The 23,196-nt window shown below is 37.0% G+C and overlaps 2 protein-coding genes across 4 annotated transcripts; both read left to right on the top strand.

Annotated features, from left to right (window-relative positions):
- The first annotated feature begins 9,765 nt into the window (after positions 1 to 9,765).
- On the top strand, positions 9,766 to 11,311 carry LOC132038349 (F-box/kelch-repeat protein At3g06240-like). Its single transcript, XM_059429028.1, has one exon. The coding sequence runs from the start codon at positions 9,766 to 9,768 to the stop codon at positions 10,834 to 10,836; it is 1,071 nt and encodes a 356-aa protein (XP_059285011.1). The 3' UTR covers positions 10,837 to 11,311.
- Positions 11,312 to 16,540: 5,229 nt separating this feature from the next.
- LOC132036462 (F-box protein CPR1-like) lies at positions 16,541 to 21,069 on the top strand. Of its 3 annotated transcripts, none has more exons than XM_059426814.1 (2): positions 16,541 to 16,612; positions 19,296 to 21,069. In XM_059426814.1, the coding sequence occupies exon 2, from the start codon at positions 19,552 to 19,554 to the stop codon at positions 20,899 to 20,901; it is 1,350 nt and encodes a 449-aa protein (XP_059282797.1). In that variant the 5' UTR covers positions 16,541 to 16,612; positions 19,296 to 19,551; the 3' UTR covers positions 20,902 to 21,069. The 3 variants fall into 3 exon arrangements, with proteins under 3 accessions (XP_059282797.1, XP_059282796.1, XP_059282795.1); XM_059426813.1 differs by lacking the exon at positions 16,541 to 16,612 and adding an exon at positions 16,624 to 16,723; XM_059426812.1 differs by lacking the exon at positions 16,541 to 16,612 and adding an exon at positions 16,629 to 16,723 and having other exon boundaries at positions 19,272 to 21,069.
- Positions 21,070 to 23,196: the final 2,127 nt, after the last annotated feature.

Here is a 23,196-nt window from a genome sequence, read left to right as displayed (position 1 = left end):
AAAGGAAAACCTCCGTTGCCCAATTAACTATGTTGCACTGGATCCATTGCCCGTGGTGATGTTTTAGCTTTTGGAAAATGCATGACAAAGTTAATAGTGGAGTTGATTACTAGAGAGTTTTGCATATTCTATATATGAAACAGTCACAAACTTACAAAAGTTTATTTGTGCATATTATTCTTGAAGTCCTTTATCCCAGTAAGTTTTTGATTGAAGTTAGTTCACTAAAGTTTAGGTGCTGATCCCTTAGACATATGACAACTTATTTTTGCTTAAAATCTTCTCAATTTCATGAAACATTACATTGTATTGCAGGGATCAGGCTGACACTGTAGACCTCCTTTAATGTATTGGAAAAGTTTCCATGTGTCAGAACTCAGAAGTGTATGGCAATTGGAAACTTTTGATACTCTAGGGTACTGAAATTCTTGCTGTAAATCTTATTGTGTTAACTACTTTCTAGGTAGATCTTTTGTGCATGATACTTCTAAAGTTTGTTTGATCTTACCATCTATCTAGGATTATGGTTAAAAAATTGACTTACTGCTTCTAGCCTCTACCCTCCCCATACCCTACTTTGTGGGATTTCATTGGGTATATTGTTGTTGTTGTTGTACTGCTTCTAGGAAAATGTCGACACATTGGTGGTAATGCCAAAAATCACTTTCACGAACAGAAATTAGTTTCTTTAGCGTTGGTGAGTTTTCGTTCCGTTATAATTTGTTGATCTTATAGCAGGGAATGATTGGGTAGTGCTTTTCTATTTCCTAGACTCAGCACCTTGGGTTTCATTAATATACTAGAAAGCTTTTGCACCTCTATTTGCTGAAACATTTTGATTTTATTAGAGGATATCTGTCGAGTTTCTTTCGTTGGTAGCTCCCGTAGCATAGCTGTTATTATTATTATTATTATTGTTATTTTTATCAGCAAGTTAAGATTTTGTTAAAATAGCAAAAGGCCAGTACTATGTTGGTGCAGGATTTACAGTAGTCATCCCCTCCTTTACAGTGTGTCCTGTTATAAAACAGGTCTGTGAGTTCTACCACACTATCATCATCATTTACAAAAAGAAAAAATTGAAAGAGGAAGAAACATTTACCAGTTGGCTAAAAGTGTAAAACAGATCCAATAATTGCCTAGTCGTTGTACAAGGGTCCATGCCAATTTTTATGCTTTAGGGTACTAAATGCTCGGATTAAGATTGCTGGCTGTAAGTCTAATGTATTAGCTACTTTTCAGGTAACTGTTTTCAGGTTCATGGTACTCCCAAACCTTGTAGCATTTGCAATATTCTTGGATTGTGGTTTGCAAAAACACTGCTACTGTTTCTAGCCAAATTTCTCGGTAGTAATTCTAAGACTAACTTTTTTAAACCAAATTAGTTTTCATGATCATATGCCTTGTCAGGATATCGTTCTATTTTGTTGTTCTTACAACAGGGTATGATTGGCTTATCGTCCCTGGCTCCTTCATCTCCCTATTCTCTTGTGAGTCTTGTTGGTAGGAGTTTAGTCTCTGTCTTAGCTGAAAATTTCAATTCTAGTTGCCATTATCATGCAGTTACGCTAGGGGGTTCTTTGATGTACTAGCTAGAAAGTTCATGCAACCACTTTTTGCTGAAGTATTTTTGCTTAAAGGAAACTTTTTGTCTCTGTCTGGTACTTCCTCCTTTAGCATTATTTAATTTTGCTCATTCTGCAAGAAATATACTACTTACAAAACAACACTATGTATACTTGACTAGCTTATAATTGTCACAGGCACATGTATACAATGGTCATACTTTAGTCCAATACAGATGCACCCGTCTTGCTCAGTGAGGTATAGTGTCCAATGGCTTTTAGGTAGCAAATGGCGACACTGGTGTAATCACCAAGTTTAGCGAGAAGGTAATGATATAGAGATCTTTCCTCTTTCTTTTCTTCTTTTAAAAGTCAAATACTATACCATTAATTCCGTATCAGCATGTGTTCAAGAACTTGGTGGAATTCTTAAGTTAAGGTGAATAACCTGCCCTCCCCATACACTCAAAAGAGAACTAAAAGTTTCTGAAAAACGGTAACTATAATCCAGTTAAGTCAATTAATAGGATGATGGAGGCCTTGAAGGTTAGAGCCAGGAAAACATCATGGGGCATTTGCCCATAAGCAAAACATTAGCGGGTGTATATAGGCATAGAAGTAGAAGATGGATCAGCTAAACTACCAGAACTTCAGTATTAACTCCTGTAGTTTGGGTAATCTTGTTTGCAACCCTTGACTTACATTATTCTCCTTCACTAATGGTAACCTTTCAAAAGTTGCATGTACCACCTACTACCGAAAACCATTTATATGAAAAGAATTTAGTTTTATTAAAGTTTTGTCAGAGAATTTCTTCTTTGTATTTTGTTGATCTTATCTCAGGGTGTGATTGGCTAATGCTTGCTGGTTCCTTCATCTTCCTATTCTCTTCTACATCTTCCCAGTAGAAGTTTAGCTTTCGTCTTGGCTAAAGAATTCAATTCTAGTTGCCATTAACATGCATTTGTATTCCGGGTTTCTCTGATGCACTACAAAGTTCATGCAATCAGTACAACAACAATAACAACATACCCAGTGAGTCCCACAATGTGAGGTCTGGGGAGGGTAGTACGCGCGGAGACACCACTGAACCCTAGGTAGGGAGGCATTTCCGGAAGACCCTCGGCTCGAAAAAGCATAAGGAAAGGTTAGATACGGGTAAACAATTCAAAGCAATTATGAAAATGAAAACAACGAAAGTGAATAAGCCATGATAAACCATTCTATGCAAACGGATACTCGCGAGAAATCAAGGGACGAAAACTAAAGATCAATATAACTACTCGCAAGAAAGGATAAACGCGACTACCAGCTAACGCCCCGATGCGGGTCCTCCGTACCTTCTTTATCTAAGGTCATGTCCTCGGTAAGCTAAAGATGTGTCATATCCTGTCCAATCCTCTTTGATATGCTTCGACCCTACTCACCTCTGTACAAATGAATCCGTCACTTGACCCTCTGCGCACCTCCATGTTAGAGCGTTGTGTCTCTCGCAAATCACGTACCCCGAGCCGTACCGACCTCGGCTCCCGCGTCTTGTCCTCCGGGGGCTACTCATCTTGTGTCGGATAACTTAATTCCTAATCCTGTTACTCACCGTGTTCCCGTACGTCCATCCGCGGCGTTCTCATTTCGCCCGCTTTAAACGAACGTGGACTTAGCTTTCGACTGCCGACCTTTCCGTCCGGCCACAACATAGTCGGCCCCAACACCGCTTTTGTAGAACTTGCCTTTGAGTTTTGGTGACACATGCTTGTCCTTACACGACACTCGGAGGCAAGCCTTTTTCATTCACCTACACGCAATACGGTGTGATGTCATCATCCAATCTCGCCGTTTCACTTGTATAATAGACCTAAGATACTTGAAACTATATGTACGCGCGGCGCCGGTGTGGCGCTTCGGCTTAACGTCGGTATCGTACACGCTTGTCGGCCCCGAACTTGCACTCAGTACTCTTTGTCTTGGTCTGCTACGACTTGAACCCTTTAGGCTACGAGTTTGTGTCCAAACCTCCGACTTACGAATTAACTCATTGCTGCGAGTCTCGTCGATTGGACTATGTCGTCCGCGGTGAATAACATACCGTGGCACTGCCTTGAATTTCTTGCGCGTCGATCCGTCCGTTGCAAAGGAAAATAAAAATGGGCTGGGGCGGTCCACGGTGCAACCCCGTCGCCAGCGAAAGTGCTCGGGTCTCCTCGTGGTCCGCACACGGTCTTGGCCCACGTCGTACATGTCTTGATCGCCACAATGTACGCCGCGAGGTACACGCCACAGCGTCTCCATAGAAACCTCTCCGACGCTTTTGTCGTGTGCGCACTGGGTCGATGAACACCGTGTAAGTCCCTCTTCCTGCTCCATATCTTGCTCCACCGGTCTCCGTACAAGATGAATAACTTCGTAGTAGAGTGCCTCGGCGTGAATCCTAGCGGTTCTACGAAATAGACACGTCTCTCACTTTCATCTCCGCGCCCCTTTCCCACGCTGCGTGTGGCTTGAAAAACTTTGATCCTACATGGTTGTTTGCAACTTTGAATGTATCATGCCTTGTTCTTGTACAATGGAATCGTTATCTTGCATCGCCATTCTTCGGTGGTCTCTTAAGTCTTAAAGATGACATTAAATAACCGGGTCAACCGCTCGGACTTGCTACACTGCCGATGTTCCGAATTCCCCCGAATCTGTCGGGCCTCGGTCGCTCTCTTCCCTGCGCATCCTACGAACGACACCATAACATCCTCGATCTTTTATACTCACCCTGTACGACACCTGCCCGGGTTTCTCTCCCAAATCTCTGCAACACGGTGTCTCTTGTCCACCGTCGTTCGAGGATTTGTGGCCAAATGTGTGCCATCTCTGTGTGTCTAATAGTGGCGTCCTCGCGGTACCACCACTGTCTTCGTCTTGTCACCGTGCCTTCACGATCCAAGTCACGCGCCTGCTCTTCCTCGCCTTGGCTATCGGAAAAAAACAACATCCCCCCCTTTTTGTCCTTCTTTCGGTTCAAGCGAATTTTTTGTTTTTGCCCCGCAAATCTTTGCCCTTTCCCTTAACCCCCGAAACCTTCTCTTGTCTTTTTCCCCTTTTTCCCCAACTTCGCTCGTTACCTTCTTTCTTTCTTTAAAAACTTCCCCCTTCCACCAGCCCTTTGGTGCGCGGACATTCTCCCCCGGCCCCGGCCCACCTCCTTTTTTTGGGGTGGCCTTTTTTTATCCCTTGGTCCCCCCCTCTCCCAACCCAAGGCCCTCGACTTCCCCCCGTCCCAAAGGGCACCCCGCGAGCCCAAGCTCCCGTTTGATCCTAAAAATTTGTCTCCACTGTTTTTCTTTTTCCCGTCTTGATGTCCACCCCTACGAAACATTTTTGGGGTCGTTAGGCTACTGGGAATCACCCCCGGTCTTTCAAAGGACCCTTTATGAAATAAGGGAAAAAAGGGGTCTTTGCGGGGACCCACCAAACTACGAAAAGGTTACAAGTGCTCCTCATTCTTCGAGGAAACTCGAATTGGCTACCGCGGCCCAAAGGCTTTTGCGAAATCACGGTGCAACTCTTTCCTCCGTTCTGTCCCCGAAACCTCTGAAACCTCCGTGCACGTCGTCGTATCCCCCGAAATTGACCCGATGTGTCCATTCGTCTCACTCTGTGAATAGGCTCTCGGTGGGCGTTATACCTCGTCGTCTCGTCCAAAATCCTCTGAAAACGTCTCTTCTATATCTTTTGAAGCCCGTTTGAGGCGCGTAAGCACTAATAATGTGCAAAATAAACCTTCCAACGACCGACTAATCGTCATCATCCTATCATTGACCTTAACCCACTACCACACAGTGCTCTAAGTCACTATTTACTAAAATGCCTACCCTATTCTTATCCCTCGACCTGGGCGAGAACCATGGCCTTATACTCGTCCACGTCTTTAGCCCCGGATCCTACCCATTTAGTCTCACGGATACAAGCTATATTAATCCTCCTCTTCTTAAGAATCTTAACTAGTTCAATGGACTACCCCGATAAAGTTCCAATATTCCAAGACCCTACTCGCAGACTAGAAACTCCCTTAACCCACCTACCCCCTCCAACCCTCACCCCCGTCCTAGAACATGACCCTAGTCTATCATCGTCTATCAAAGCCAATAAAGCAAATATAAACTACTCAAATAGGCAAGAATCAATACTCAAACATAATTTAGCAATAATCTAGATGAAAGTCTAAATACTACGACAAGAACAATATAAGTAATGCAAGAATGTAAATTAGCTACAAGGATAAAAAACAGAGAATTAAGAGATGCAACCGGAGGTACCAACTCCAGTTAGACAGAACCTGCTCACGCCGGTTCACTGTTCACGAATTCACTATTCACGTTGGAAACACTGTTCACGCCGTAAACTCAAATCTGCCGGAACTGGATTCGCAGGCCCCAATAGGCGGAAAAAGAGGCAGGGAACACAAGAAAGAAGAAAGGAGAGAAGATAAAGAGGACAGGAGAAGAAGATTTGGGGGGGGGGGGGGGATATAGGGCTGTCACAAACCCTAGGAGAGAGACAACTTACCTAGAGCGGCCTCCGGGAGGTTGCTGGCAGGAGTTGGAGGGTGGGGGTGAGCGGGGGGCTGGGGGATGGGAAGAGGACCGTTGGGTTATCTTTTTAGAGAGAGAAAGAGAGAGCCCTATGTTGGTAGAGCACAATTCATTCAGCAAAATTTATTTCTTGTTTTCTTTGAAGAGTTTAAGTTCAATGTTCATGCAATCAGTATTTGCTGAAATATCTTTGCTTATCGAAAGGAAGTTGTTTGGGTTTCTTTGTCTGGTAGCTCCGAAAACATTGCTTTAATATTGCTTATTCTGCGATAGAACACTACAAACAGTGAAATGAATGCTATGATAAGCTCATAGTAATTGTAGTTGACACAGGTTAATATTAGTCAAAGTTTTAGTCCAACTCTGAATCGACATGTACATGATGAACCTCTGCACCTCTGTGCAAAATAGCAGATTCAGTACTAGTTTTTCTCTGCAACTACGTGTATTCTTAGGATGTAATTAAGAATCGACAACGCAAGTTGAAGGTACAACTTTGCAAACCACTCCCAACTTCTCTTTCAGCTTCATTTCTCTGTTGGTATCAGATATTCGGGAGATGATGTTGCCCATCTAGTTCAGTTGAAATGTTTGGTTTCCTGTAGTCTTATTTGTGCCAGAGGTTACTCATTGTTTGGGAACTCCAGGTTGATGTAACCCGGTAGCAATTGCAAGAGTCTTGAATTGTGGTTTGCAAACTAACTGACTATTGTTTCTATCCAAATTTCTCCGTAGTAATGCTAAAGACCACTTTTATGGACACAATTTAGTTTTCATGATCATATGCCTTGTCAGGATATTGTTCTTTCTATTTCAGCAAGGTGTGATTGGCTTATAGTCGCTGGTTCCTTATCTCCCGATTCTCTTATGCGTCTTGTTGGTAGGAGTTTAGCCTTTGTCTTAGCTGAAGATTTCAATTCTAGTTGCCATTATCATGCAGTTGTGCTAGGGGGTTCTTTGATGTACTAGCTAGAAAGTTCATGCAAGCGCTTTCTGCTGAAGTATTTTTTGCTTCAAGAAAGGAATTTTTTTTTTTTTGGGATTTCTTTGTCCGGTATTTCCTCCTTTAGCTCGTTCTGCAAGAAATCTGCTACAAAACAATATATATACTTGACGAGCTTATAATTGTCATTGACACAGGTATACAATGGTCATACTTTATGTCCAATGCCTTTTAGGTAGCAAATGGCAGCACTGGTTTAATCATCAAGTTTAGCTTGATTCTACGATGAAAAAACGGGAAGGTAAAGATATAGAGATCTTTCCTTCTTTTCTTTTTTTCCTTCTTTTAAAAGTGAAATACAATATAAATATTATAACTTATCAGTGAAATAAGTGCTTATTTTTAAAAAGTGATAGTTTTGGGAGAAAATAAGTGCTTTTGCGAAACTTGATTTTCGGTAAAAAAAATATTTTTTCAAAAATAGGTTTTTGAAAAGTACTTTTTTGAAAAATACTTCAAATACTTTTTAAATTAATTGCAAAAATTTTTTTTTTGAAAATTCCCTATCAGCATATGTTCAAGAAATTGGTGGAATTCCTAAGTTTAGGTGGAAAACGGGCCCTCATCTGCACTCAAAGAGAACTAAAGTTTCTGAAAAGGATAAGTAACTATAGTCCAGTTAAGTCGATATATATGATGGAGTAGCCCAGAAAACATCATGGGGCATTTGGCCATTAAGCAAAACATTGGCGGGTAAATTGGTGTTAACTCATTTTGTTGGGAGTAACTGTGTTTACATCCCCTTCACTTATATTATTCTCCTCCACGGCTCCACTAATGGTAACCTTTGAAATGTAACATTTGTAAAAGTTGCTGTAATAACCATAACTGGCCTGATGCCATCAGTTCACCCACAACATGTATAGAAATGAACCTTGAGCTTAATTCAAACTCTAAAGTTAGCTAATGAGCTAACGCTGTCCAAGATCATATAAAAAATCTATTTTTAAATTCCCAACCATTATGGGAATCAACAGTTTTTCTCTTTGTCCCAGTCTCTAATAATCCTTGGGTTTCACAATTCCGTTCATTGGTTTGATAAGGAGATTTAATCTCCACATAAAGTCTAGTATTATTGAAATAATTCGGTTAATGTATATTTTTTTCTCATATAAATACATGTGTAAGTTATGCTAGAAATTTATTTATTATTTTGCGTAGAATAAGATAATCACAATAGCAATATAATTTTATCCCGTTTAAGAATTCAAACGTGCTTTAATTATAAATGGATGCTAATATTTAATACATGGAACTAAACGTGAAACATCTAAATTCTACTCCCTACTTTTTAATCTGAGTCTTATTAATTCTTGCATAATTTGTCTCTAAACCAAATGACCGGTCAGTATAAGAAATGTCATTTATATTAAAAAGCTTGACAACTTGAAGCGTATGAATGAGCTTTGACCTTATCCTGTTCACAAAGAAATTAATATTATCCATCAGAAAGGAAAAGTGAAAATTAATGAAATCACATGTTCATGCTTTCGCTGAATCTCTAACTCTATTAGTTTATATCGTCGTCTATTTTTGTATTGGTGAATTTCCCCTGTCTATCGACTAAAAGTGCTCACTTTGTATAAAAATAAAGAATTATCAACATGTGATATTATATACTCCTATGAAAGACCAAAGTAAACCTACCAATTTAGAAACTTACAACATGCAATTAGTATGAACCGCAAAGCGAATAAATACAAAATATTTTATAGAAAGTGTCTATCAGACATTTTCTCGTGTTGTTTTTATTTTTGTATTTTTTCCAAAGATCCCATTGGACTTTGAAGATAAAATATTTTGGTCCATGAAGTTGTCAAAAGTAATCAATTTTTATCTTCCTTAACAAGTTATGTCACTTAAATTTGACAGAAGTTGTGACTTGTGAATAGGAAAAGAATTTAGGGGAAACATATATTTAGAGGTGCAATTTATATTATATATTGGTCTATTTTCAAAAGTCTAGTGTAGCTTTTTAAAATGCAGCTTCTATCATTTTCGGTGATGCAGTTTTTGTGATCTCATGAGATTTGATGAAACTTTCCTGATTTCTGATTTAATCTTTTTTTTTTTTTTTTGTCTTAACAGTTCCTCTCAAATGAACAACCATAGGAGTAGTAAAACTGCTCACTTTTGGCCAAACTTAAAAGATCATAATTACTCCTGAGTAATTTTCAAGGACTACTTCAAACGTAATCCAAACATAAATGACTAATCTTTGCCATTTTCTTGACTTTGAAAAAGTTCAAGAGGTTAAAACCGGAAAGTCAAAGTAAATCGAAAACTGTAGTAAACCGAATTAGTATTAGAACTAGAACATAGAACTCATGGCGTTTCTGAGGTTTAACAAGGGTTTAGTTGGGTCAAAGATTGAAGATGGTCAAGAAACTAGCTAGAACAGTGGTAAATTTGTTCAGTTCTTGAAGAAAGATAAAGGAAAACAATAAAATCGGGAAGAACAGATATATTCAACCACTTGAACAGAGAAATGTCAGAGTATTTGCCACAAGAATTGATGATTGAAATCTTCATGAGGCTACCCCTTAAGTCAATCATTCGATGTACAACTTTGTGCAAGTCATGCTACTCTCTTCTCACTAGCCCTACTTTTATCAACATGCATCTCAACCGAAAACAAGATGATCACATTCTGGTTCGACATTTCTCTAAAAATCCTGAAAAAGAAATATATAGTTTATTCTCTGACAATGAGAATTTGAATCAGTATGCCCACTTTGATTTGCCATTTAACTGCAGTTGCTATTTCTTTAATATTGTGGGTACTTGTAATGGGATTTTGTGTCTTAACGATGAGATGTGCTTGTGGAGTGCTTTCTATCTTTGGAACCCATCCATCAGAAAATCGGTTGAACTCCCAAATCCTATATTTAGGCTAGACGGTGACTTGGATCAAACACTGGGGTTTGGATTCGATACTGTTGCGAACGACTACAAGGTGGTAAGAATATCAAGAACTTGTTTTGGTACGCCACCTGTTGTTGAGCTTTATAAGTTAAGCACCGGTGTTTGGAATGACATCAGTTATGTCGCCCCGTCTCATGTAATCTTTCACATTGCACCACATGTGTATCTGAATGGAGCTTCCCACTGGGTTGCTTCCAAGTGGGAAGAAGGATCAACTCCGACTATGATTGTTTCGTTTGATATGCATGATGAGACATTCTCGGTGATAATATTGCCTAATAGTTTAGTTAGTGAGGTACAACAACATAATGATAGAACAAACCTTGTTGTGTTAGACGAGTCACTTTGTTTGGTTAGTTATAACAAAGACAAAACAATTGATATTTGGATGATGAAAGAGTATGGTGAAGCAGAATCATGGGTGAAACATTACAACATTACTTCTCGTCACATTCCATATGAGCCTGAGGTTAATCATTACTTGATAAAGCCAATGGCTACAAGGAGAAATGGTGAAATGTTGTGGACAGAGAGCGATGGACTATTGTTGTCAGTTGATCATGCAGATGAAAAGATAAAATATCTTGCCATTCGTGACTCTATACATACCAATCACGTGTTTCACGATTCACTTTATGTTAATTCTTACAAAGAGAGTCTTGTTTTACTTGATAAATGGAGAGATTATTATGCTGAAGATGCCTGTGGAGAGTCATACGATTCACGGAAGCCAAAGCCAATGACGGGAGAAATAAGTTGTTAAAGACAAACGCCAAAAAGAGACTACGGATTACATTTCTCTTGCACATCAGTGGATTGCTGTATGTGTCAAATATGAAAGGAAAATGACTGCAGAAAAAGACAGGAAAAAAAAAGGCAAGTCAAAAGACATTCATTGGCTTTTTATTGCCATTAACTATGTTGCACCTGATTTACAGCCTGTGGCTATATTGTAGCTTTTGGTAAATGCAGGAAAAAGTTATTGGAAATGATTACTTGAGTTTTGCGAATTCTGTATAAGAAACAAACCACAAATCTGCAAAAATTTCTTTCTGCAAATTATTCTTTTCAGTCATTTAGTTCAGTATGTTTTTGGTTAAAGTTTAAATGCTGATTCCTTATACATATGACAACTTGTTCTTGTTAATCTTATCAATTCCATGCAAACATGACCATGCATTGTTGGGTTCAGGCTCACGCTGTAGATCTTCTTTGAGGTATCGGAAGGTCAAAGTTTCCGGGAGAGTTAGTGAGTGCATGGCAATTTTTGATACTCTAGAGTACTGAATTATTTGACTTGAGGACAAGCCGTAAATTTAATTATCTTGACGACTTTCTAGCTAGGTAGATTGGGTCCATATACTTCTAAGCCTTGTGTGATATCTTCATCTATCTTGAAATATCTGAAAAGAATTAGTTTTCTCTGTAAGAGGATTTCTTTCTTTGTATTTTGTTGATCTTACCACAAGGTGTGATTGGCTAATGCATGTTGATTCGTCCATGTTCCTATTCTCTTCTACATCTTCCTGGTAGGAGATTAGCCTTTGTCTTAGCTGAAGATTTCAATTGTAGTTGCCATTAGCATGCATTTGTATTTCGGGTTTCTCTGATGACTGATGCACTAGAAAGTTCATGCAGCCACTAGTGCTGAAATATTTTTTCTTAAGAAAGGAAATTGTTTGGGTTTCTTTGTCTGGTAGCTTAAAAAGTATTGCTTTAATATTGCTTGTTCTGTTAAGGAAGAATACAAACAGTGAAATTAATGTGATGACTAGCTTATACTATACTTTCTCAAAAAAACATTGGTCACACTTTTAGTCCAACACTGAATCAAGATGTATACGATGAAGCTTTGCACCTTTATGCAGATTGCAGAATAGTAGGGGTAGAATCAAGTACTAGTTATTCTCTACAACTGCTTGTATTCTTAGGATGTAATTGAGATTTGATTCTGCAAGCTGAAGGTGCCACTTTGCAAGCCACTCCCAACTTCTCTTTCAGCTTCATTTCTCAGTTGGTAACAAAAATATTTGGGAGCTGATGTTGCCCATCTAGTTCACTTGAAAAGTTTGGTTTTCTAGTCTTATTTGTGCCGGAGGTTACTCATTGCTTGGGAACATCAATAGCTATAAGGCCGAATGGTGAATTTTTTTGTGGAGAGTGTACTGTGAATTCTTGGTCTAATAGGACCATGCAGTTGAATAGATTAAGAATTTGACATTCATGTCTCTTTAAGTGATACCTATAAGGAATGCCGTATTTTAATTGATAAACGAACAGGTAATTGAGATGAAAACACTTGTGAACAACAACCATCTGGTTTAGGCAAGGAGGAGTTTATAGTTGGGATGAGGAAGAACTTAGGGTCATAAACTAAAGGACACAATGCTTTGTATCTCCTTTCTTCTTCAGAGGATTTATATGCATGTCAAATATGAAAGGGAAATGGTTGCAAAAAGAATGAAAGAAAGAAATATAGTAAGTCAAAAGACTTTCCTGTCTATGTATAGCCTGTAGTTGTGCTCTGGTTGGTTTATAGCGTATTGCTATTTTGTAGTTCTTGTTAAATGCGCAAAACTTGGTACAAGGTTAAGAGAAAAGTTGATTACTTGAATTCTGTGGTATTTGCACCTATTTTTAGTATGGCAAAAACTGACTCTTATAGTTCCTCAGTTGCACTCCAGTTGTTAGATGTTTATCACAAGTACTACAGACATCTTTTATTGATGGAGTTATAGTTTTCTTATGGATGTTATGCAATTTCGCTTATATTTCCTTTGATCATACAACAATAGGATAATGATCGACTGATGCTTTTCTGGTTTTTTGTTACTCATTTCTCTATTCTATATACTTGCAGAAGTAATTTCCGTTTAAAACAGGAAATCTAATATGCTCTCCGTTTATCTTTGTTGGCGGTTCCAAAGCATAGCTGCTGAATGAAATACAGAGTAATAATCAAGCTGATACTTTTGAAACAACTATGATCACAAAATAGTTCGATCATTGATTAAATTCTAAAAAACTTGCCTGACATAAGTTTTGAAGAGAGACTACCAGAATCTGAGCTTTACAGCTAGTCATAATCACATAGAGACTAGAACATAAGGATAATTAATCACAAAAACTACTCGAGTTAAGGGTGCTTCAATACCAGCACTTCAGCAACTCCATTTCATTGCGTGTGTAGAGTGCAATTAAGGTTGTATGCAAGTTGGCTCATCAGAATCAAATGCATCAGAAGGATCAGCTGTAGCCTCGCTGCATCCATCAAGCAACACTAGACTCTCGACCAGTGGCAGATCTAGCATGCTTGGTGGGGGTTCCATTGAACCCCCAACTTTTAACGCGGAGCATAAATTTATGTGTAAAACTTTATTAAAAATGCAATAAATAGTAGACATGAACTCATAACTTTAAAAATTTGACGGGTTTACACTAAGAATCTTAAGGTTGAACCCATAGAGTTTAAATCTTGGATCCGCCTTTGCTCTCGACATACTTGCTCAAGCAGAATGAATATTTCCCTCCATGGATATCAGCATCCTTGAATTCCTTGCTAATATGATAGAGGATCCTTTCATACTCAAGACAGAAATCCGGTCCCCACATAAACCAACAGACAAGTTCATTGGTAAAACATGAACTAGCCTTGGTGGCAAATTCATTTCGCTAAATTTCTCATCTCTTAGATAAAAAACCAACAAGCTATTTGAAAAATCCCCACCTTTATTCTTATTATAGGAAACCCCATAAATAGCCCCATCTAAATTAAATAATTTAGGAGCAAAGTTGGCCTTTCATATTAATTGGAGCAACCGTTAGTGAAAAAAATATTTTAAAGCTATTTGAAGATAGCATTTTTGAGCTACTTGATTATATGATAAGGGCGTTTTTGTGCAAAAAATAATACCGAGGGCAAAATTGTTTCATTTCGAATAGTTCAAGACTAAAATTGGTCATTTTTCTAAAAATGATAAAAGATACGTTTTACAGCTACTTTTGTTTGCACACGATAGTAGTAGTATGATACATGTATGGTTAGTGTTTACTGTTTATTGCATCATTTGTTTTTTTTTAAGATTTATTTGTTATACACTTAAATTATTAATCTTTTTCATAGTTTATATAGGCTAAATAAAATAATAATAAAAAAAGAAAATAAATAAGGCCAAGCTATTTGTCTGAGCCCATTCTTCCTCTTAATCTCTGAGCCCAATAAAAAGCAAGTATCCGGCTGACTCTAATTTCCCATCATTCTTTTTTGAAAAATTTACTTGATATATCTACCGCTAAGAATTATTTATGAATAATAATTACCTTATTTTTTATTTATTTTTCGCAGCTTTATTGTTGCAAAATTACATTCCATAGCAAGTCCACTAATAAAGAGAGAGTTTTAGTTAATGGGTTTGTATACATGGGAGCCTCAAATACACGATCTTCAAGAATCGAATGGGTCTATGGATCCTTAAAAATACACTGATGGTATCCCATTTTCCCTTAATTTCTTCCATTTTCAAACAACTTTCTCTCCCATCTTCAATACTCCTATCCGATTTTCACTCCATCTTCTCTCATCTTTATTTGCACGATTTTTACTATTCTTTAATCGTGTACTACCAAAAATAGGTAAGTGGTTTTGGTGGTTTTTAAATTTTTTGTTGTATTTTTGTGATTTTGATTATAAGTTCTCTATTGTTAGGGTTTTTACAAGAAGATTCAGTTATCCATTATAATGGCCGAAAGGGACACTGAAAACCATAGTAGAACACTCTACGAAACGTTGGAATTTTATCGTATAACGATTTCTTCAAGAGCTTTAATAGCGATGGGGACGACTTGAGCCGAGGAATTTGTCACTCAGTGGATGACATCTTGACTTGAATGGGCCAAGAGTGTGCAAGCACGTGCTCAACAACCATGTAGTCGGTTTGAAAAGAGAGCTTTAACAATTGTTGAGGTGGAGGAATTTATCGGAGAAGAAGAGGTTGATTTCTTTTTATGGACGAAAATTGAAAAATCGAATAAATCACATCGGTGGGATGTGGAACCACTCCACGTCTGGATATTAATTGTATATTTATTCGGAGAAGAAGAGGTTGCCATGGCTATAGTGTATTTTTTTGTATTCGCTTGTATTTCGAATGAGAAAATGTGTATTCGTCATTTTTTTTAGTGTATTTTTTTTTGTATTTCACCGAAGAATTGAATGGAATCCATGGTTTGTTCTCCTTCTTCATTTTCAAATCTCTTGTATCTTCAGAATTTGATTGTATTTCCCGTCCTTTTTTAGTGTAACTATAAGTTTAATATATTTACCAAAAATAGGTGTATTTTTGGGAAATTTTTAGATGTATTTTTTGTATGTGTTGTTTAAATGATCTATATTTACAACCGAAGATAATGTATCCAAATGGACATTGAAATACGTTATTTACGTGTATTTAAAAAATTGAAATATAAGGAATCGGTCCAATGGAAACGATGTATTTTGGGAGACTCCTCGTATTTTTGAAAATTTAACAACGGTGGAGGTTTTTTGAATTCAAAAAGTTGCCAAGGACGAATGGAGTAAATTAGAGAGAGAGACGTGAGTTGTTATGGATATAATGTATATTTTTGTCGGAGAAGAAGAGGTTGCCATGGATATAGTGTATTTTTTTGTATTCGCTTGACTTACCATTTAAAATGAAAGAAGTATTTTTTTTGTATTTCACCGATAAATATAACCTATTTTTACTCTATCGGATTTTGTATTTGAGTGTATTTTTTAAATATAAGTTTAATATATTTCGCTGATTGTATTTTGTATTTTGTGTATTTCAAAAAATACAATATATATACAATAAAAATGTATCCAAATACGATTTGTAAATATAGAAAAAGTAGCTATAAATTGTTGAAGCTTTTAAAAAATAGAATTTATGTAATTTTTTTTTTTTGGAAAATTTTTCGTCTTTAATTTTTGAATTCTTCGCCTAATATTTTAGTAATTTAGAGAGTCGTGAGTTGTAAAAAAAAAAAAAGTCACAAGATTGATTTAATTTAATTTAAAATTGTCGGACAAAAAAAATATGGGCTATTTTCGCGTGATTTTGTAAATTTCGATATATTTTAAAGTACAAAATTTTTTTTTGTATTTCCGGTATTTCCTCACGCCGACAACCGAATACAATAAAAACTAGCTACGGTTTGTAAATATAGAAAAAATAGCTATAAATTGTTGGAAGCTTTTAAAAGATAGCTATTTATGTAATTTTTTTTTATTTTTTTTTTGCGGATTGCCCTTGAAAGTTTACCGTGCCTTAATTTTTGTCCTTCCCGAACATACACAATTTGAGTCCCAAACTCGCTTAAAAAAAAAAAAAAATCGCAGAGTTTTTGTAAAGATAAGGCTCTACTCGCTAATTCAAACCTATTTGTTATTTTTTTAAATTTTTAATTGAAATTTTTTTTTTTTTTTGCTCGGAATCAAGAGTTTTTAGCAAAGGAAAATTAAAGAGCTGAACAAAAATTAAAGACCACCCCCGAATAAGGTAATCGTGCAAATTGCCCATTTCCATTCTTTCGTTCTTCCTCTGTAAAATAAAATACCAAACAACTCCATTGAAGTACCAAAAGCACAATGGCCGTTTGTTCTGATTAAGGTCTATTTTACATTCTTTTCTTTTTATTTAAAAACGAATGTGTACATTTTATGTTGTAACTTCCTTGACAAAGAGTAAATGAGTTTGTGGTTAACTGCTTCTGTTTAGGTTTAACTTTTAGAGTTAAAATTTACCTGCTTGTTTACAGTTTTTTGATAAGGACTTATCTCTGCTTAGTTGTTGTTTAAATGTTTTCAATGAAACTTTTTACTGGATAATGTTCACTGTTTTGTGAATTAGGTCAAATATGTTAATTGGTAGTTCAATGTTTTGTGTATCTCTGCCCTTTGATAATGTTTTTCCTGTTGCAACAGGGCTTCTCTAATTTATTTGAGTATAATCCATAATTTTTAGTGCATACCTCTTTCTTTTATTTTTTTAGGAAATAAATCAAGAAAAATTAATAATAAAAAAATTTCACTTATTTCGACTATAAAAAAGTCATTTTTGGGATAATTATGGTGTCTGGTCTTGCTGCACGCACCTCAACTAATTCCGGGGTACCTCCCACCAGCACAGGTACCAGATAACTATGAAGGTTTGGACAAATAGGTAGAAATCACATAGTGTGTTTAAGTGCATAAGCATTTAAATAAGAATTATTGGACTGATTTAGCTTAAACCCATAGCTTAGAAGTAGGTTCAAATAAAATTTGGTCCGCATTAGAAGTTAAAAAATTATTTTCATTTCTTGAGTTAGATGCATACTGGTATGTTCACTATTTGATTTCCCAGGTCAAAACAAATAATTGTCCTTGCACATAGGTTGTGGTAGTCAGTTGTGCTAGCGAACAAATAAGAAGGTTGATGTTTCTTTTAGAATGCTGTTTTTTTTTTCTTTTTTCTTTTTTCAAAATGCATAAAAAATGTGAAGTCATAATTCTTCATGGCATATTGGCAATTTAGACTTCAGAGTATGGAAGTCGAGGATTAGAGTAGACCGCTAGTAGGTCGTCGATCAATTTATCTCCTTCCAGTGGTAGAGCAGAGTTCCAGTCTGGAGCACTTGCCCATTCCCTTATTGCAACTGTTTTTTTTTTTTTTTTTTTTAACTTTGGTTATCTTTACTATTTCTACTGTCTGGGCTTTCTTTCTTTCTGCATATTTTCATCATAGTTTTTGACTTGTGCATTTCTTTCAAACTTGTTCTGAAAACGATTTCCTTGATCCGATGGACTATCGGAAACAGCCTCTTTACCCCACAAAGGTAGGGCTAAGATTTGCGTATGCCCTACCCTTCCCAGACCCCACTTGTGGTGATATACGGGGTATGTTGTTGTTATAGAAGCCTTGGGATAATGAAATCTGAATTGGGAATGAGAGTTTGTGATAAAGTCAGGACTGTGCGTTATCCAGGAAGCCATTTGATGATTTTTTTTTAGCATTTTTATGGAAGTATTTTGTTTTCGACATGACTCTAGGAACTTTTCGTCAAAGCACATCTGGAAATTTTGAAGCATATCTAAAGTTTGCAAGCAGAGTTTGTGTCATACTTTTGTTTTTTTTCCCTTTTTTAGAGTGTTCTGCTCCATCATTTGTTTCTAGGGTTGAAACACTTTGTATTGTGGTCATTCCCAGCATACCGAGGGAAAAGCATAGCGAATTATATTTTGTTATTTCCTCTAAGGTAGAAAACATGCATCTAATTGTTTGTGTTTATAAGAGATCTACTTGTGATATTTTTATCTGAGCAATCTTTTAGTTGGTACTAATATGACAATCTGTGTTGACTTTTTGAGAAGGTAATAGAAAATCTGTGTTGATTACTTTGACTCTTTTTCTAGAAGAAAGTTTTGTTTGAATTTTGATAACTGTTAGTAACAAGTCAAATAAATAGGGTGAGACAATGTTTTCAATCCGAAACGCGATATAAAACAAGAGGTGCTTGAAGTATGACTAATTTCGTAGTGGGTACGTGTTTTGTTTCTCTTGTGATTCTGTTGGCCATAAAAGACAAACAAAGTTTTATTTCTTGCATGTATTTTCTACATGAAGTGCAACTGAATCTCAGTGTGGCCTAGGAATACGAAGGCAATTTTGATGGAGCCATCAATGTGCTATTATTGCAATTTTTGACAAGAAGAAAGTACGGTGTGATAAAATAGCACATGTGATGTCATCATAAACACGGGCACACCTTGTCTCGGACATATTTGTACTAATGTGTGATAAAATTAAAAAGACGTATATAAATCGTACTTATTCTGAACAGTGTGAATTTAGGATTTGTCACTGGTTATAATTGATAAACCAGAGGATATTTCCCACCTAGTAAATTGTAATTGTAAGATGGAAAGATGACGATCTTTATCCCAAAAGGAAAAAGTAGATGACTGAAAGAGGGCGATGAACGTATCAACATATCATCTAGTTTATTGTAGACCATCTCATTGAAGATACCAACATTTTGCTGTATTTGTTGTCAATCTAAGTTATTTCTCAAACTCTGTCTCAGCCCTAAAGTAATAGTATGATCATGTTGTACTATCATTGTTAGCCGGAAATGGTACTAGCTAATTGATTTTTAAATTATTTTCTTCATTGACAGAATGTAGAGTAATTTGATTCACAGGTGAAACATGCACAAGTGAACATTCAAGACTCGGAACATTTACACAACATTAGCATTTCTGAGGTTTAAGAAGGATTTATGGACATTCGGGGATTGATGATGGACAAGAAATTAGTGATATGTATTCAGCAGAGAACTAGGCTTCAAGCATGAAGCTAAATTTTCTCAGTTCTTGAAGAAAGAGAAAGGAAAATAACAAAATCGAGAAGAACAGAGATATTCTGACCCACTTGAACATATCCGCCAGCGGAGAAAAATGTCGGAGTATTTGCCACAGGAATTGATGCTTGACATCTTCACAAGACTACCCATTAAGTCAATACTTCGATGCACAAGTTTGTGCAAGTCATGGTACTCTCTTCTTACTAGCTCAAATTTTATCTCCATGCATCTCAACCGAAAACAAGATGAGCACATCCTAGTTCGACATTTCTCTAGAAACCCCGAAAAAGAAATATATAGTTTATTCTGTGACAATGAGAATTTGGATCAGTATGCCCAGTATGATTTGCCATTTAACTGCAGTAACTTTTTCTTTAATATTGTGGGTAGTTGTAATGGGATTTTCTGCCTTAACGATGAGATGAGCTTTTGTAGTGCTTTCTATCTTTGGAACCCGTCTATCAGAAAGTCCGTAAAACTCCCAAATCCTACATTTAGGGCAGACGGTAGTTTTGATCCTACGCTGGGGTTTGGATTCGATCCTGTTACGAACGACTACAAGGTGGTAAAAGTATTACACACTACTTATGGTATGCCACCTACTGTTGAGCTTTATAAGCTCAGCACAGGTGTTTGGAAAGACATTAGTCATGTAGCTCTGTCTCATGTATTCTTTTCCCGTGCACCGCGGGTGTACCTGAATAGAGCTTCCCATTGGGTTGCTTCCAGGTGGGAAGAAGGATCAATTCGGAGTGTGATTGTTTCGTTTGATATGCATGATGAGACATTCTCGGTGATAATGTTACCTAGTTTAGTTAGTGAGATAAAGCAATATTGTGAAGGAACAAACCTTTTTGTGTTAGATGAGTCACTTTGTTTGGTTAATTATAACTATGATGGCACAATTGATATGTGGATGATGAAAGAGTATGGTGAAGCAGAATCATGGGTGAAACAATACAACATTAGTTCTCGTCGCATTCCATATCAGCCCGAGGTTAGTCATTACTTGATAAAGCTAATAGCTACAAGAAAAAATGGTGAAATGTTGTGGGCAGAAAACGATGGACTATTGTTGTCAGTTGATCATGCAAATCAAAAGATAAAGGATCTTGGCGTTCGTGACTCTATAAATACCAATTACCTGTCTCACTATTCACTTTATGTTAATTCTTACAAAGAGAGTCTTGTTTTACTTGATAAATGGAGAGATTATTGTGCTGAAGACGCTTGTGAAGAGTCATTCAATTCACGAAAGAGAGAGCTCAAACGTGGGAGAAAGAAGTTGTTAAAGACAAACACCAAAAGGAGGCTATGGGTTGTATCTCTCTTGCACATCAGTGGACTGCTGTATCTGTCAAAAACGAAAGGGAAATGGTCACGGAGAAAAGAAAGGAAGAAAAGGCAAGTCAAAAGACATCCATTTTCTATTTATTGCCATTAGCTCCGTTGCAATTTATTTATAGCCTGTGGCTATGTTGTAACTTTTGGTAAATGCACAACAAAGTTAGTGGAAATGGTTCCCTGAGTTTTGCATATTCTGTATATGAAACAGACCACAAATCTGCAAAAGTTTCTTTCTGCATATTATTCTTTTAAGTCATTTAATTCAGTGTGTTTTTGGTTAAAGTTTGAATGCTGATTCCTTATACACATGACAACTTGTTCTCGTTAATCGTATCAATTCCATGCAAATATGGTCATGCATTGCAGTGTCAGGCTGATGCTGTAGACCTTATTTGATGTATCGGAAGGTCAAAATTTCCGGTAGGAGTTTAGTAAGTGCATGGCAAGTTTTGGTACTCTAGAGTACTGAATTATTTGATTTAAAGACAAGCTGTAAGTGACTGTAACTATAATTATCTTAACTACTTTCTAGGTAGATGTTTTGGGTTCATGATACTTCTAAACCCTTGTGTGATAATTTTTCATCTATCTTGAAATATGGTGAAAAACCGACTGACTACCTCTGGCCAAGTTTGTCGGTAGTAGGACGCTTATTGGTAATACCGAAACCTCTTCTAAGCCTTGTGTGATATTTCCATCTTGAAATTTGGTGAAAAAACTTTGTGATTCTAGTCAAATTTGTCAGTAGCACTAGCAGGACACTTAGTGGTAACCGAAAACCATTTATATGAACAGAATTTAGTTTTCTTTATCATATGCTTTGTCAGAGAATTTCTTTTGTTGTATTTTGTTGATCTTACTGCAGGGTGTGATTGGCTAATGCTTGTTGGTTCCTCCATCTTCCAACTTACTTTACGTCTTCCTGGTAGGATTTTAGCCTTTGTCTTAGCTGAAGATTTCAATTCTAGTTGGCATTAGCATGCATTTGTATTTCGGGTTTCTCAGATGCACTAGAATGTTCATGTAGCCACTATTTGCTTAAATATTTTTGCTTTAAGATAGGAAATTCCTTGAGTTTCTTTGTCTGGTAGCTCCAACGCATCGCTTTAGTATTTGCTTGTTTTGCGATAGAACACTACAACTACAACAACAACAGCAACATACCCTGTGAAATCCCACAAAGTCCCACAAAGTGTACGCAGACCTTACCCTACCTTGGAAGGTAGGGAGCCTGTTTCCGAAAGACCCTCGTCTCGAGAGAAAACATGGCAAAGAAGGTCAGATAGGGACAAACAATTCAAAGCAGTATGAAAATGAAAATAACGAAAGCGAAAAAGCCATGATAAAGCAGTCTGGTAAAAGGAGCATTAGCTCCCACAGATAAATTAGATATTTGAAGTACAAGAAACAACGGATAGTAGCACAAATCAGAGGACAAGAAACTAAAGAGCAAAACTGCGACTACTAGTACAAAAGGAGAAGTGGGACTACCTACTAACCTTCTACCCTAATATGAGTCCTCCATAACCTCCTACAAACAGTGAAATGAATGCTATGATTAGCTTATAATTGTAGTTGACACTGGTTAATGTTAGTCAAAATTTTAGTCCAACAATGAATCAACATGTATACGATGAAGCTTTGAACCTTTGTGCAGAATAGTAGAGGAGTAGAGTCAAATACTAGTAATTCTCTATGAATGCTTGTATTCTTAGGCTGCAATTAAAATTCGACTCCGCAAGCCGAAGGTCCAGCTTTGCAAGCCACTCAAAATTTTACTTTCAGCTTCATTTTCAGTTGTTATCAAATATTTTATATTTGGGAGATGATGTTGCCATCTAAGTTTAGTTGAAAAGTTTGGTTTCCTGTAGTCTTATTTGTACCGGAGTAGTCACCCCGTCTGGTGGATTGCTCCTTCGAAGATCACCAAACGGTTGATATTTGCAAGAGTATGAGAACCAGAGTGTAGGGCAAAATGATTTAGCATCATTTTTCATCACATTAATAGCATTAATATTCTTGCTGATGATTTTTTTGGATAGTGAATGGAGAAGGTATTGGATTTCTTATGAGAGTGAGGTTGCTCATTGCTTAGGAACTCCAATAGCTACAAGGACGAATGGTGAATTTTTTTGTGGAGAGCGTGTACTGTGGATTCTTCGTTCAACAGGACCATGCAGTGACTAATTATGAATCTTGGCATTCATGACTCTACGAGTAATGCCTATAAGGAAAGCCTAATTTTAATTGATAAACAAACAGGTTATTCAGATGGAAACACTTGTGAACATCAGTCATCTGGTTCAGGCAAGGAGAAGTTTAAACTTTAAAGTTGGGATGAGGAAGTACCTAGGGTAAAAAACTAAAGGAGAACACAATGCTTTGAATCTCC

This window comes from Lycium ferocissimum, chromosome 11, assembly GCF_029784015.1.
Source record: "Lycium ferocissimum isolate CSIRO_LF1 chromosome 11, AGI_CSIRO_Lferr_CH_V1, whole genome shotgun sequence".
In the NCBI taxonomy this organism is placed as follows: domain Eukaryota; kingdom Viridiplantae; phylum Streptophyta; class Magnoliopsida; order Solanales; family Solanaceae; genus Lycium; species Lycium ferocissimum.
The sequence above is the reverse complement of the archived record's forward strand: the minus strand, read 5'-3'. Positions and strand labels throughout refer to the sequence as shown.

What these genes read in the sequence shown, in the direction of transcription:
- LOC132038349 (XM_059429028.1), top strand. Translation starts at nt 9,766, where the DNA reads ATGCATCTCAACCGAAAACAAGATGATCACATTCTGGTTCGACATTTC.
- LOC132036462 (XM_059426814.1), top strand. Translation starts at nt 19,552, where the DNA reads ATGTCGGAGTATTTGCCACAGGAATTGATGCTTGACATCTTCACAAGA.